This window comes from Vigna angularis, chromosome 11 (genome assembly GCF_016808095.1).
Source record: "Vigna angularis cultivar LongXiaoDou No.4 chromosome 11, ASM1680809v1, whole genome shotgun sequence".
Lineage (NCBI taxonomy): Eukaryota > Viridiplantae > Streptophyta > Magnoliopsida > Fabales > Fabaceae > Vigna > Vigna angularis.
In genome coordinates, this window is record NC_068980.1 from 3,897,401 (window position 1) to 3,914,214 (window position 16,814).

The window sequence follows — 16,814 nt, forward strand, 5'->3', positions numbered from 1 at the left end:
CCCTTTTTACAAATCCCTTCTCTATACATAGAGAGAGGAAGAAGAAAAAAACTCAGTTTGTCTTATCCAATTACATGATAATATTTTATAGATAAAGAAATCTTATAATATGAAAGTTTGTTCAGTATGAGAATCTTAGTCTATGATTAAAAAAAAACGATAGGATAGTTGAGTAGTGAAACTAAAATAGAGTTAACATTAAAAATGATTAGGTTAAGCTTAAGTTAGATCATTATCAACTAGGTCGTAAATAGTATAATACTAACTTGAAATTTATTTTGAAATCTATAAATACAGATATTTATGATATTGTGGTAGCTTGGTTACATTCATTGCATATTTATTGTTAACACAGTTGAACTCTTACTAACTTAACATGAGAGTATCTTTTACATGTAACTCTTCAATTCAACCAAATAGTGATTAATATAAAATGAAGAAAAAACTTTAATCTGTACTTAAAGTTTGAAAATTATTATAAAAAAAAGACTTAATCTCGATTTATAAACCGAAAGAGAAATTATTATTTTTATCAAACAAATGATATTTGTTAATATTTTGTTACTGTAAAAGAGTTTAAATCAATTACTTTTTATTCCTTTTTCAAACTCTTCAAAGTAACATTATCTCCCAAATTTTATAAGAGAAAGTTAAACTCCATACTTGTCCTATTTTTCTTTTTAAATTGTTATTAAGTCAACCATATAACTCCTATAACATATGTGTACGTGTAGAGTATGATGGAACTCAGATATATTCTTCTGCCTATATAGCGAACGTATCAGGTAAAGAAATTTTTATTAATTATGATTGAAGAAGAGAAGAATATACAGTTAAAAGTAAAATAATGTAATCATTAGTTAGCAATTATTCACGTGCAACTATAGTTCAGATTTACTGATTTCATTCTCTATTAAACACTCTTCTGAGTCTGCACATTCCATGTATAGAAAGACAAGAGTTTGACTCCATTTTGAACCACCATCATACACATATTATCTCATTTCTTCTTTCATTTGAAAATCTGTCCCCTTTTCTTTTTCAGTGAATGCCTACTAAATCAATGCTTCTATACGTAATATTTTTGTTTTCTTCAGAAAAGGGCTTTATGTATTCGTTTTCATACTGAATTACTTGATGAGAAGGGAAGACCACCATATTAAAATCTCGGCTCTTTTTCTGCCGCCACCCACCTACTCATTCGCCATCAGTGATTAGTGGTTACTCATCAAGAAGATAAACACATTTCATCATTCTGTGAGTGTGATGTTTAAAATTTGGACTCTGCAAGCCCTTTTAAGCCTTTTTGATATCGGTAGCTTTTTCCTCCTTTCTTGGGGGTTCAGTCAAACCGAACTCCAACCACCTTTTCGTATGTGTATAAATATGGTCAAATAAATGTTGAAAACGAAGGTTTGCTTTTTGACAAAGACATTCACTGTTAATCGTTTCCTGTTACCTTTTCAGGATCCAATGTTAAAGTAATCGTTTCTGATGCTCCATTGGTTGGTGCCATTATCACACTTTCGGCATCTTAATCAACTTTCTCCGCCAAGCTCCACTCACCAAATGTGTTCTAGTCTGGGAGACAAATATTCTAATTCTAGCCATAGTCTTTGTAGACTGATCACAAAACAACTCTTACGATTCCATGGTAAAAACTCTACTACATATGCTTTACATATATAAATTCAACTGAAACCTTTTTTTCATACCACGTCTCTCTCATTTCTTAAAAGCAAATATAACTAATGGCTGCAGGCCACAACTTCAAGTTATACATTTATAGTGTTACACAACACTGTTGAAGTCATGTTTTTATATCAGCACTGTCACATCTGATAGGATTTCTACAGTGTTCGCTCTCTCTCACTCTCTTTTTCTATCCAGTTTGGCATAATCACGTCATTATGAACATGCAAAACCGATGTAACAGACAGTTGGAGAGAAAAACACGAGGCCAAAGGCAAGTAAACTATATGGTTCAACGGGTCAGCCAAAATTTCGTGGTAGTTTTAATTAGATTTCCAATTTAAAAGTAGACTGTTATTAAACATTTAAATCATATTTAATTGTCATATAATTTATTGTTCAAGACAGGAGCTGAATACAAAGGCTAAATTAAACAAAACCATGGTACCTTGAAGTCAAGGAGTTGGTCGCAGCCACGTGGTTGATCCTACCGAGGTGAATGGGCATATACGATAATAGCACAGCACTTTCGCACATGTCCCGTGGCGTGCACAACGAACACGCGCCAAGCGTCGAGCCAGAATTAGAAGGGCAATGCGAGGCTCGCGTGTTTGTGTGAGTTCGCAGGTTTTTGCTTTTGCTGACTCGGTTTTCCCTAAACGTGTCTCAACCTGGGGGCTCCCACGTGACTTATACCTAATTGCCATGTGCACTTCTCCCATCAATAGTCACCACTGCTCCTCCAATAGTTTTAGTTGCATGCAAAACATTGTACCAACAACACCATCCATAATACACACTGTACATGAACGGCTGACCGAATCATCTACGGCAATAACACATTTGAGTTTGAATCAATAGCTTAGTTGGATTCTAATCATGACGCACCGTTATAAATTTTTAAACACTATAAATATTATCAATAATTAATTTTATAAATAAAATATGTTTATCAAGTATTAAGTCATAATTAAGTTTATGTTAATTATAATCATGATTAAAATTTTATTGTATTAATCAAATTGTTGTAATATTGACTTGAACTTCATAATATATTTGTTACATACACTCTCTCACAACTTAAAAACAGAGTAGATTTGACAACACTTTATGATTGAGACTAAAATTAACGTGAGACTTGAATAAAAAAATGTTTTGATTATGGTAAACCGACCTCCAAAACATACACAATATACAAACACAAATTTGTGGAACAATATTATATATCACTGTTAATCTTAATCTTATACTTTTAAAGCAATCCAACTTCACGTACTAAAGTGACAATGTACCATACGACAGGTAAAGTGGTTACCCCCGTTACTGGTAACCCAATAACTTCACGTACTAAATAAATTTATCACATTTCGTTACATTTATAATTCGTCAACTACATAACGTCAGTTCCAGAAATCAATATCTAAAAATTATTAGCACAGTTGAGGTCGAATATATATAACTTATTATGAAAGATAAATATATATAACACGAAATTACTAATCATAAAAAAACTTTTAACTTATAATAAAAAAAGGTACTTTCGGTGAGCAATATCTTCACTATACCACATATTCCTAATAAGTGTTATATAACCAGTTAATTCGTCTTATTTATTTAAAAGTTTTTGGATGCCTTGGTTTTAGGCAAGTAGAATTGTAGTACAAAATTCCAATCAAGAGTTAGGAAAATAATTTTTCTCGACTATAAATAATTATTTAAAGATACATTAATGGCATAAATAGTGTCTAGTCAATTTCTAGTATCTATAAACGTGTTTTCAACCTAATGTCTTGAAAAGTAACAATTTTTATCATACATTCATCTCATTTTGTTTTTCATTCTTGCTACCACTTTAATTTCGACTTTCCTACCACCCACACTTTCCTAGTTTTAATCCTCCTATATATTAATTACTACATATATATTTAACTTAGGAAAAGTTCAGACCTGGCTTATTACATCATCAATTTTAAATATATTATCCAACAACATTGTGCATAATTATTAAACAATTAAGTAAAGTTAATCAATGACCCAGATTTTTAATGGTCATTCAACTCTTCTAACTCATTCTCTGATATATTTTTTCATTTCCTCACTTCTGCTTTTACATATGCTAATTATTTCACTAATATTGTTACTTTATTACAAAACATAAGTCTTGTGGTATAGCCTAAAATTTTATTGTTGGCACAAGGTTATGAATGTTGGGCAAAATCATATCTACCTTGTAGATCTTCCTAAAGGAAAAATTCATTTTGATTGCAAAATGAATGTACAAAATTAAGCATTATGTTAAAAGTATTGGTCAAAACTTACAAATAGATGGAAAGAGTGGATTAATTTGATACTTTTTTACTTGTTGCAAAGCTTAACATTGTTTGAGTTTTATTTGTTTTATTTGTCATTAAAAGATTATTTTGAAACAACTAGATAATATTTTTTTCTCCACGGAGATTACGCGAGAAGGTATATGTTGCTCCTCTTGATATTAAAGTTCAAGGTTTTTTGGTTTAACGGATTTATTTATGTCATAAAATAAGATAATAGAAAGTGATATTCGATATTATTCATTGTTCTTTTGTCTTTCAATTATAAGCAATTATTTACTATATGTGAACATCTTTTACAATATCATTGACTTATGTTGATGATGTGGTATTGAGAGAATATGCAACAAATTACTAGTTTTAAGAAATTCCTAGATAGTAGTTTAGGGATTATTTTGATCGTCTAATATATTTTCTTAGTCTTAGATGTGTTATATAAGGAAGAAGTATTCTTAATAAAAGGAAATACACACTCGAATTATTGAAGGATAATAATGATCGATAAACTAGTTCAGACACTTTTTGAACCTAACCAAATTACAATCTAATAATAAAGAGAATTCATAAATCTCTTCTGATTGACTTATATAAAGTTGTATGCACTGAAGAGTATACATTCATGCGACGACATGTATTTATTTGTAGCGTATGAATCGTGAATTAGAATGTGTTAAAGATATTTTATACGCCGCAGAATTGTGTGAGGTAAACCTTTGTATGTGCTAAACACAATTGACAAAACATAACCGCTTAGATTGCATGCACATGTGATCACTTACAATGCATGTGATGACTCTCAGGTAGATACATTGAATTCAGAATATGTCACTTTTAATTAAGCACCTTTGTCTTATGCAACTTTATTATAGAATTAATCTGATTTTGGACTTTTCTTGCTTTCAACCCCAAACTCAAACAACCAAAATGTTTTCACTCATATTTTAATTGCCTCCTCAAATTCTATGAGTATAGATTGAGTTATACAACATTAATTAAAATGACACTACGTGAGTTTGATTATTATATCTATTTTCTATTATAGATGATACCTAAAGTGGGTTTCTTCATTGTATTAAAATTTAGAAACAAATAAATAAATAAATATTTATGTGTGTACTATTTTGAGTGTTGGTTTTAACTGAAACGACAGAACATGTGCCGATGTGCGGTTTGTCTGGAACTAAAATAAAATATTTGTAGTTTTTGAACAAAACTCTTCATCCACGTTTGTTGACGTTGTTATAACTCAGAACACGGTTGTCTTTTTTCGTGTTTGTTTCGTAGTGACTATAAATTAGAAAATTAAATGGAAAATTAATAATACTGAAAATAATTTTTTGCCGACAATACTGCTGGGTCTGCCCAGATGATAATTCTAAAATAATGTTATTTTGAGGGGGGTTTCTTTTATAGTATGAAAATAAGCTTTGGTGTTTTCACTGCAGGTATATGAGATGGAGTTTTCTTTTAGTAAATAGCAATAGCTTTTATTTGTTTTTTTAACAGTAACACATATGAACCATAATGGTTGTCGAATCGAAGCTTTCTGTTTATAGTATAGCAGTTTGCGACAAATCCAACAGGGTGTCCATGTCGCTTAGATAATAAGTATTTTCATATTTTCTTTTAAATTATTTATGTACTCGACAATTTTCGTTATTTCTAATTTAATTAGATAATAAAGTCACAAAAATATAAGTAAACTTTTTGACATTTTTAACCAGTGTAAAAAAAAATAACGTAAAATATTTATAATTTATCAAAATTAGACTTCATTCACTTCATTACATGTATCCACAATTATTCTATATTAAAGTTAACAGACAATTATATTTAAATCTTATTTTTAAAGACTTTCAGTCTAACTAATTCAAGATTTCAATTTCTTGAATCTAAAAAAAATTGGAATCATGAGAGTTAAAAAAAGTATAAGATTAGTAATGAATTAAGTTTTTTATTTACATACAAACATTTATTAGGTGTTCAATTTCATAGGTTCAAATCATATTTTCTAATACATTAATAACCACAAATCAAACATAGGACAATCCACATCAAGCATTAAGTATGAAAATTACACACTAACAATGAATTGGATAAGCATATATTATTATTAACACAAAATTACACAAAAGTTTAATGTTTTACAACTAATAGCAACAAATAAGAATAGTCCTCTACGGTAGAGAATTTAGAGTTTTACAAAATTAGAGAGACAAGGAAGAAATTGAAACTATAAATGTATGCACACCCTTCTAGCAATTCTTGACAATTGCTCCAAACTCCAATTGTGTTTCTCATTAGCATCGACACCTTCAATTTCGTAGTCATTCCTCCTATTTTAAAACCACCATGGATGATGAAGACCTAGGAGGGTTAGGAAAGCTTCCTGAGCACCTATGTACCTCCAAGAGCTTCTCCCCAACATCCTAGGCAAGCTACTAAAAAAAAAAGGAGGGATTGGTCTGAGATGAGTTAAGACCCTTTCTCTTTGTCAAGACATAAAAAATAGACAATTTTGTGTATCAAGATTAACATTTTTCACCCAACAACTAAAATTTTCGTCCAACGAACTAGTAAACTCACCCAAAAGTGAATGGTGTCGCCTAGCAAGTGAATAATAAATAGCGTCGCCCAATGAATTAATAGTGTCACCCAACAAGTGAATAATAAATAGTGTCACATGAATAATACTACCAGAAATAATTTTGTTTACTTGTTATGTTTGAACGTGATTCTTATGATATACAGTGTAGGTATTCACCTAAAATTTATCTTTTTATTATTCAGTCATGTTTCCTTAAACTCAATTTGTTTTCCTCCACTAAAATCAATTTCTATGCACTTATTTCAAATACTTAAACATATATCATAATAAAACAAAAACATATTAATTAAAACAAAAAAATATAAAAACACATTAAACTTTAGAATAAAAATAAAAACTATGTAAAAGTTTATTTATTCACAAAATTAAAAAAAAACTTTTAAAACCAACTATTATCATTATAAGGCCATTTTAATACACGTGACATAGAACTTGTTTGGTTGCTTTATGTTTGAAAAATTATTAAGCATTTTGTTTGAGTCAAGAGACCTTATATTATATTAAATGGAATGAAAATTTAAGATGCTCAAATGTTTTATTATGTAAAAGATTCTCAAACATGTTAAAATCCCACCATTAATTTCTTTGCATTTCTTTTTTATATTAAACTTTATTGAAAACTGTTAATTAGGATTTCATTTACTATGATTTTTTTTTTTTAAATTTGAACTACATAGAAAAATAACTTAAACATAATCGATAATTATCTCATAAAATTGAAATAAATAATAATAGATAAAAAAATAAAAAATATATATTAAAATGTAAAAAATAAATAAATTATAAATTACAAATTAAAAGTTAATTGAAGTAATTTATAATATAAATTAAATTTTATAATAAATTACTTTAGAGTATTTATGAAAGAGTTTCATAATTTTCTGTTGATAAATTAGCTTAAAACTAAATAAATAAATTAGTAATTAATTTTCAGAGGTATTTATGTTATCATAGATTAAACTCGTAACTTATACTGTCACAAACTTAGTATATACTGATGTGTTAATCACACTTGTAAATTTGTTTTGTTTTATATTTATTACAATTAACTGTAAATAAAAGATAAATTAATTGAAATTTAGAATCGATTAAGAATTCAAAGAAAAAGTAAAAAAAAAATTAAAACAAAGATACATAAAATTGAAATTATATATAGAAATATATATGAAAACTTTTAAAGTTCAGTTTCACACTCAAACCTGTTATTAATTTAATCCAAGACTCTAATATTTTTGTATTCTCTTTATTTTAAACTTAATGTTCTCTTAGTAGTTATGTATAATTTAACGTATTATGTTCTTTGATAATTTATTAATTCACCAAATCACAAAATCTGAAAATTTCAAATAAAACGTACAAGATTTATATAAATAACACATTTTTATTGTATTAGTTCAGAATTTCATTACTTAAAAATTGAATTCTGAATATATTTGTTACTGATCAGTGATCAGTACACAAAAACATGATTTTTTAGGACAGAATATTAACTAATATAATAAATATTGTTTACGTAGATAAAATTTGCATTATATTGTTTGAGTAAAAAAAAATAGACAATGTAATTGTGTGAAAAATTCAATTAAATCTATAAGACGATTTCAATAGATCCTTTTTCAAGTCATATACTACAATCCAGAATAAAGAGAGTTATTAAATATAACTATAAAGAGTAACAAATAACACATAAAATAGAAATAAAATACCCGATAAAAATTAACAAACTAAGTCTATAACTCTTTTCTAACTATCAATTCTCTCAACTTCAAAATGACTAATATTAGAAAGTGTTTATTTAAAGTTTACCAACTCAACATTATGCACGCACTAAAATAAAATAAATCACTGAAACTCTACTTGAGACAAACATTAGTGCATCCATTCATCAATTATGATTTCACTCCATCTAAACATTTTCCACATGAAAACATGAAAAAATGTGATATACTTGATACAAGAGTATAAAAAATAAATAAATAAAAATATGCAAAATTTAAACAAAATATTATATTATTAATCTTAAAAATAAAAAATACTGAATAGAAAATTAAAATGTTTCAGATCAAATATCCGAAAAAAATAACTATGATATATAAGGTAATTATATATCTACCTAACAAGAAAATATGACTGAGTTAATTATCCAATTAACAAAAACAAAATGGTATGAGTACACTAATTATCTACATTGTAAGTACAAATATTTAATTGCCCCATTTGATCATGTGTGTATTCCAAAATTCGTAAGAGAGAATTTCAATTGAGATTCGAGAATAAGGTAGAAAATATGAACACTATATCTAATTTTTCTCCTTATTGTAAAGTTAAAAAGAAGAAGGAGGGGATAAAATAAAAAAGTTGTGTTTGGACTTTTCTTCCAAAATAAATTCGTTTTAGTAAATTCTATATTAATCATCCCTAGTAATTCTTTCACAAATATCTCTTATTTTCTCTTTCCTAATATTTATTTCCACTAATTTTTTAAAAGATTACATTAATACTTTTTCTAGAGGAAATACGAGTGCATACATGTCAATATTTTCGTTATAATAATATATTTTATATATATATATATATATATATATATATATATATATATATATATATATATATATATTGGGATGATTTATGAAAGTTTATACGATATATAAATTATTTTATACAACGTTTGTTTATTTATTTTCAGAAGATTCTCACAACATCTTTCAATAAGGTCTAGAAAAATACAGACGAGAAGGTCTATAAATTATCTATACTGATTTGTTTTAACTTTTTGGCTTGACCAAAATCTTAAATTAGCAATAATATATATTAAATAATTTATTCTTAATCAAGGATGAATATTACTTTTTATATAAAATGATTATATTAAAAAATACTTAAAGTCTTTAAATGGTAATTATTATTTCTGACAATGAATGATTTATATCCATTCTCATATTATATAGTTTAAAAAAATATTAAGCACTTTAGCAACAAAATGTTAATATATAGAAAAACATAAATAAAGAGAGACAGAAAACATTGGTGTTTTTGTTTTGGTTTTGTATTATATAAAAGGAGTGCAAAAGGGACAGGGAAGCTTAGACGGTCCTAAAAGAGATGGAGAATTTTGGGGATTTTCAAATGATATTTAGCTGAGAGAAAAATATCAGAAAGTGAAAACTGTGATTTATTTATTCATTTTTTTGCATTCTTTAATTTTCAATGATATGGTCAAGTTCTGTGGATAGTGTGGTAAGTCCCCACTTTCTGTGAGTATACTCTTCTCCCATGCCATCCCTTTGTTTTGTCTTATGTACCCTTTCTCTCTCTATAAATAACCCTTTTCCTTCTTTCCTCAGACTCCCCTACCAACATACTACTGCTATTCTTCTTCCCTTCTCTCTGCTCCTTTTCTTTCACACCATAACCATGGAAGATCCCTTCGCTTCCATTCTCAATTTTCAAGAGGTGGGTCATTGCATATTTTCCTTATCCTTCACTACTTCTAATCTTTAATCTTAATCACACATGTTTCTGTCTTTCTTTCATGCTTTTCAACTTTCAAGAGGGTTTAATCATTTCTTCAACGTTATTTCATGATTCATTGTGTTCTTTCTCTTCTTTATTATTCTCGCGTCTTTTATTGTTTTTACAGTTTTTACCAGATTGCTTTTCTCTTTTTTCATTCGTACATGATTAAGAGTGTAGGTGAAGTTGGTTCTTTCTGGATAGGATATGTTTCGTGTTGGTTCAATCTTGCAAGGATGAGACATGTCACGAGAAAAAATTGTGGCGACTAATTTTCCCGCATTAATTTTCAGGGCCCAAGATTATATTTTTACATTAAAGACTTATTATTTTTTTAATAATTTTCTGTTCCTTGATTTGTTCTGCACAAATATCTTCATTAATAATATATGTTTTTAAATATTTTCTTACCTTCTTGTATAAGGAAACATCCATCGTTGACCCCTTTTTCCTGTAACTTTGTTTTTCATTATTATTTTACAGTAAGTATGCATATTTTCTGGCTGTTTCTAAAAACTTCTCTTTTGGGTGTTGATTTTTCTTTCACCAAAAAAAAAAGGTCGTGAACTTTATTTCTTCTTCTTTTGGCGATTATTGAGAATTTTCTGGCTCGTAATTAGAATCTACGATTAATCCAAAAGTAAGGCAGGTGTCGATTGTCTTTTTTTTCTTGCCAAAGGGTTTTCACATCAAAGTTGTCACTTTCTTTCTGTAGTCTTTTTACCTGTGTTAGGTCTGCACAAAAATCTCACACTAACATGGTTGCAGTCAATAATCTCGGTTTGCATGAGACATGCGTGTGAGAACCGAACGTTAAAAGTAGTTACGGTTCATTGACTTCATTATTCAAGACACGATTTTTCCAAACCCCACCAACATTTTTTTTTCTCCTTGCAGAGTTGCGATGGGTTGAGGCAAAATCTCTTGGCCACCACACTGGAACTGGAGACGATGAAGAACGCGAACAGGGAACTTATGAATCACTTGAAGATGGCTTGCAAAGAGAGAGACGAAGCAAGACAAGAACTTCATAAACTGTTCAAAAAACTAACACCCTCCACTCTGCTTGAAATCCCTTCCTCCATGATGATTCCAACACCAACCAAATCCAGCATCACAGAATCCAACAGCCCCTCGCACGTTTCCTCCCCCGTAGATTCCCTTCTCGAGGCAGCTTCTCCTCGGGAATTCTCCAACATGATTGTCGACTCACACAACAACATGGCTTATCATCTCAAACAATCTTTGGTTACGAGGGTGTCGCAGAAGCGCACGTGCGATGTTGGGGACGAAGTGATAGAACACCTTGCCAAGAGAAGAACGTTGCCCCAAAAGGGTATGCTCCTTAAGGCTGTGGTCGATGCGGGTCCCTTGCTTAAGACACTCCTTGTTGCGGGCCCACTTCCCACGTGGCGCAACCCCCCTTCTTCGCAGACCATAGAGACTCCATGCCTCAATGTTCAAGACTTTGGTTGCAGCAATGTTAATACCTTCAATTCACTGCAGAAACCAACGCTTGCATTTGCATCTTCTCGTTCTTTGCAGCCTTCTGTGTTCAATGTTTCTGCTGCGAACAACAGTACCTTGCAGATGAGTTCAAATACTTCTTGCAAGAATCTCGCTCCGTCGAGGATTCCACAGAGCCATCAGTATCTTCTATGAAATTGAATCGCGCTCACAATTATTTTTATTCTGTAAAGTGAGTTAGAAATTTTGGTGTAAATGGCATACCCCGGCTCTGATTTAATTGTCAAGCTGACCTATTTTGGTTCTAGTTGAAACGGAGTACTTATCTCCAAACATGACAATTTATTGGAAGATTTGATTCAGATTATGTCTTCTTGCTGTTTTTACCTGTAACTATCATTTCTATCTGTTCATAAATATTTGTGTTTTAATAGGTAGTCTCTTTCAGGCCTAATTTTCTTGGTGATACCCAAGATAGTATTATCCTAGATCACTTGTTTAAGGGGCAGAGTAACTTGTTAATCATAGTTAGTTTTATACTTAATATCAGCTTTAAAAGTTGATTAGCTATTTTCAATAAATAAAATTGTATTATTATTTCACTATTTTTTTTTAATGATGTTAGTTTTGGGCATGCTCTGTTTGCAGTTTTTTCTCCATAGAGAAAATAACATTTATACATGCGAATGACTTGGTATAATTTGAGAATTTGGAATTAATCCTGCTTCTGCAGGACATACGAATACATGAGATTCTTTTTAACATGTAAAGGAAAGGATAACGAAGTAGGAAACAAATACAAAGCAAAAACCCTTAAAATAATCTCCAACAGTGCGTATGTATGTGGCAGAACTTTTATTTCAATGTTTTACAAGATTATGCGATTTTCTTATATAAACAAACAATCAAATTGAAAACTTTTACATATTTTGAGTAATCTTACATTTTCATAAATCTGATTAAATTTTTGTACTATATACATTGTTCCTTACAGTGAGTTAGAGCAACAATCTTGTGCAATTATTTCATGAACTCAGTCGTAGAAACAAGACTGTAGAAGAATAATTCTTATTAAGTTTGGGATTGCATTGATAGATTTACATCTTAATGATAAATATAAATATAAATCGACAGGTAAAATAAAATTTATTAGATACTGAATGTTGTCATAAGTCTTGACAATTTCAACATTAAAGAAATTTGCACTCGTGATGAAAAGTGAAGTTCTGTCAAGTATGATGACGATTTCTTTAAAAATACATTTGAACTGAAGTCATTTGAAATCGTGAAGAATTCCAATTGAATTCTAAAAATTGAAAAACAAAAAAAAAAATTGTAGTGACTTATTTGAAAATAAATTTAAACTGAAGTGATTAGAAATCATAGAGACTTTCAATTGAAGTCATAGGACTTGTTACGACTTTAGATATTAATGTTCATCAATATAAAATCGTTAGAAAGGTAAGTTGACAATTTCTATTGTAGTTTTTCTTTTAATTGATGTATTGTTGTAACACTTATTTAAACAATATAACAACACATTAATTTAAAAAAACTACAATAGAAATCAACACTTTTTTTGTAACTTTTATACCAGTGAACATTTGTCACAAGTCCTAATAACTTTAATTAAAAGAGTTGTGTTGTGAGATTAAGTTTAATTAAGATGAACCAATTGTTGCAAACTTGGTTATATCAAGTGGATTTGCTGCGTGATAAATCATTGAGTATTATTATGAAATTAGAATGGCTTGGAGTGCAATAATTGCTATAACATGGGTTTCTCGTTTACTTGGTGAGTTGGGAACTTAGGATATTATTGTGAAGTGATGGAGTGGGAGTGGCAAATAAATGTAAATGACCAAAGCAGCCAGCCAGTTGAGGAATTCACCATAAATGTAAATACGTGAAGAAGTAGGATCACGACCATACTGACACAATCCAGACGCTAAACGACCACTTGAACAAACGTTTTAATTTCACCAACCTCGTATGTTTTAGCAGGAATTATTAGGCAACGTAAGTAGGAGCATCGAACGTCATTTTTTAAAAATTGATGACAGTTGATAGCATAATGTGGGAAGATTAATTTGGATAAATGATTTCTAATAGTTTCTCCTATTTTAGTCTTATTAATTTATTCATTCTGACACTGTTTTACGTCTAATATATACATGACACTACGATATTTTTTTCAAACAAAATGTTTACGCAAGTTGGGAGTTTATCAGAATTAATACAAGCTATAGAATTAAAAAAAAACTACAATAACATTTACACGTTATCAAATGAGAAAGTACTTGCAATCATACAAAACTTAAACAATTATATCATGTGAGTCATAAGCCTAATATATCTTAGGATTTGTCCGTGTGAACTTTATTATATAGTAATACGTTTGATGAACAAATTTCCTAATGTGTACTGCTAAAATTGACTTATACAATGCATTCAATATATTCCGAAAACAAATTCATACGCCACGCAGTCATAAAAGTACATTGTAAAAATAAACTTTCAAAATGTTAACCCACTTGCACTTAATCTTTAATAAACTGATGGAAGAGATCAGCTAGGATTGGGGCTAAGGGAGATTGTAGGGCAGGAAGAAAGAGACATGTAAATGAAAAGTATAACAAACAGAACTTCATTTCACCTTTAGCAAATTAACTACCATTCATGTGGCATTTACCCAACACAACCAGGTTTATTCTAATTATTTTAAAATGATATCCTTAAGATTCGAATAGTAAATCAAAGTAGATAAAATAATCGGGAAAAATCAACTGGTTCAGGGACCTGTTGCTACCGATCACAGAATCATCCCACGGGTTAATGTTTGGAATTGCAACATGCACATTTTCTAACCCACTTAACCTTTCACAACAATGTCATCAAATAAGATATCAAATCAACCAGATCATTTTCAACAATTTTCTTCTAAAAGAAACAATTATGTTCAAACAATGTACTATTACAAAATAGTCTACATAACATTCCCACAAAAAAATAGCACAACTTCTATAAATTTATACTTAGCAATTCAAAAAAATAGGTAAACATTTGTTATTTCACCTTCTAAAGACGTAAATCAAATAAGAAATTTTAAAACTTGATATTTCCATTCATACAAGTGCCTTATCCGTGTTAATGGTACATCAAAATTAAATTCAGTATACCCTGTGATACGTCAATCATTGAAAAAGTTGCTCAAACAACTGGAGAATGAATCATGATAACTCATTTACTCATCAAACTGGAAATTGTAACAAAGACAAGTTTAATTCCAATTGAACTAAAATACACCAGATAACAACCACAAAACTTAGAACTTAATTTTCTTTGAAATGTCTACCCACCACAAAACAAACTACCATCTAAACAGAAATTGAATTCGGTGATTCCTGGAAGTAGTTTAGATAATTCCAATCTTGTTGGCCACGTCCAGGGCATCATAGTCAGGTGTCAATCTGACATAAGCCTTCTTAGTCCCATCAGGCCTGTAACAGAATAATTAAAATTCAGAATACATTTTATATATGGCATGAATGCAATTTTTCCACGCAAATTCCTTTCTTTCATTTTCATATTATTGCTTCTTTGGATAATGTTAAACAGATCCAATACATGTCAAATTGCAAAGTTTCACAGTGCACAACACGTCAGGCTGCCACAAGCCAAAAAAACAGAGCATGAATGTCTCGGTATAGTTAATGGTTGGAAGCCAGACCGCAATATCAAATCCAATGCAAACATACTATTGCGACAAGCAATTATGAACGGCCAAACAAATTCTAAAAACATAACTGCATAGAGGCTCACCTGATCAAGGTGTTAACTTTCTTCGCCTGAATATCATACATCTTCTTCACTGCGTCCTTGATCTTCTTCTTGTCAGCCCGCAGGTCAACAATGAATACCAAAGTGTTGTTGTCTTCGATCTTCTTCATTGCGGACTCAGTTGTTAGAGGATACTTCAGTATCTGATAGTGATCAAGCTTATTCCTGGGTGGAGCACTGTTGCGTGGGTATTTGGGGTTCCTATCCTTTTTCAAAGTCTTTGGCCGATGGAAGGTTACAGAAGTTCGGATCTTTTTGGCCTTCTTCTTAAATGTAGCACCTGACTTAACTGCTTTAGCAGTTTTCAAGGCTTGTGCCTTAGGATCGGCCTTCTTTGAACTATCAGCTGCATTAAACAATTTATCAAAGTCACACATCACATTGAATAGAAAAGCTAACTTACTTTTATACAGCATAATCTTAAATACAATGCAGGGAATTCACCGATTCAATTACAGTAATACTGAGAACAAACAATACAACACACACAGAATTAGTACTAAATCTCAATGCCTACAACATTCATGAAATCCCTAATTTTCATTTTCCGACAGTGAGCCAGAGGTTTGAAATATCAAAACCAAGAGATTAACGAGTATTTAATCATTGGGGACAAAATTTGATGAGGTAGATTTCGAAATACAAAATAATACCTTTGGGAGCCATGAGTCGCGAAAGGGGAAGAACCCTAGTTCTTAAATCTTCGAAAACCCTAAGAGAAAAAACAAAATAGAGATAAGGTTTCTGAAATGTATATAACTAAACGGAGAGAAGGCGGGGAGTAGGGCGGAGCACAACCTGCGAGTGAGAAGCAGTGCCAACCTTAGGATTAGGGTTTAGTTCCAAATTATATACGGGCTACCTATGAAAGGGTTTAGATCATGACCCATGGGCCTAGGCCCATTTACAAGCGTGGGCGTCCAAACATAAGACCATGAATATTATTTTTCGCTGTATTAAAAGATATTTAAATACTTGTTTAACTTAATTCGAATGTTTTATATTTTTATTAATAATATATTTTTGTTTTTTTATATACAAAAACATTAATAAACAATAAAAATATACACACTAATATTTTTACAGTGATAAACTTTGGCATATATATTAAATTCGATATCTGTATTTTTAATTTGGAGGATGAAAATTTGGATAAATTTTGGACAATTTTTTTTTTAAACAAAGATATAAGTAGTATTAAGCTACAATCATACAAGTTACAAAAAATTGTAAAACAATTATAGAAGTTTAGACATGTTTATTTATAAGAGATAACTTTGGAGATCAAGGAAGTAATAAATAAGAAAAGAAAACATGAAGTAGAAGAAGAAAAACATGACGTGGAATTTAAAGTTAGATATATG

General features: G+C 30.0%; 2 protein-coding genes across 5 annotated transcripts; one reads left to right on the forward strand and one right to left on the reverse strand.

Moving 5' to 3' along the window:
• The first annotated feature begins 9,929 nt into the window (after nt 1-9,929).
• Nucleotides 9,930-11,972, forward strand: LOC108333588 (uncharacterized). Of its 4 annotated transcripts, none has more exons than XM_017569057.2 (2): nt 9,930-10,083; nt 11,041-11,972. In XM_017569057.2, the coding sequence occupies exons 1-2, from the start codon at nt 10,045-10,047 to the stop codon at nt 11,803-11,805; spliced, it is 804 nt and encodes a 267-aa protein (XP_017424546.1). In that variant the 5' UTR covers nt 9,930-10,044; the 3' UTR covers nt 11,806-11,972. The 4 variants fall into 4 exon arrangements, with proteins under 4 accessions (XP_017424546.1, XP_052727045.1, XP_052727043.1 ...); XM_052871085.1 differs by lacking the exon at nt 9,930-10,083 and adding an exon at nt 10,116-10,783; XM_052871083.1 differs by lacking the exon at nt 9,930-10,083 and adding an exon at nt 10,800-10,962.
• Nucleotides 11,973-14,829: 2,857 nt separating this feature from the next.
• LOC108333148 (60S ribosomal protein L23A) lies at nt 14,830-16,337 on the reverse strand. The gene is made up of 4 exons (XM_017568495.2): nt 16,249-16,337; nt 16,104-16,162; nt 15,433-15,796; nt 14,830-15,110 (listed from the first exon to the last, which is right to left on the reverse strand). Exons 2-4 carry the CDS (start codon nt 16,114-16,116, stop codon nt 15,026-15,028), a joined length of 462 nt encoding a protein of 153 aa, XP_017423984.1. The 5' UTR covers nt 16,117-16,162; nt 16,249-16,337; the 3' UTR covers nt 14,830-15,025.
• Nucleotides 16,338-16,814: the final 477 nt, after the last annotated feature.

Bases quoted from the DNA above. Each gene is read 5' to 3' on its own strand.
- LOC108333588 (XM_017569057.2), top strand. From the start codon at position 10,045: ATGGAAGATCCCTTCGCTTCCATTCTCAATTTTCAAGAG. The intron at 10,084-11,040 runs GTGGGTCATTGC...TTCTCCTTGCAG, and splicing joins CCATTCTCAATTTTCAAGAG to AGTTGCGATGGGTTGAGGCA.
- LOC108333148 (XM_017568495.2), bottom strand. The intron at 15,111-15,432 runs GTGAGCCTCTAT...ATTCTGTTACAG, and splicing joins AAAGTTAACACCTTGATCAG to GCCTGATGGGACTAAGAAGG.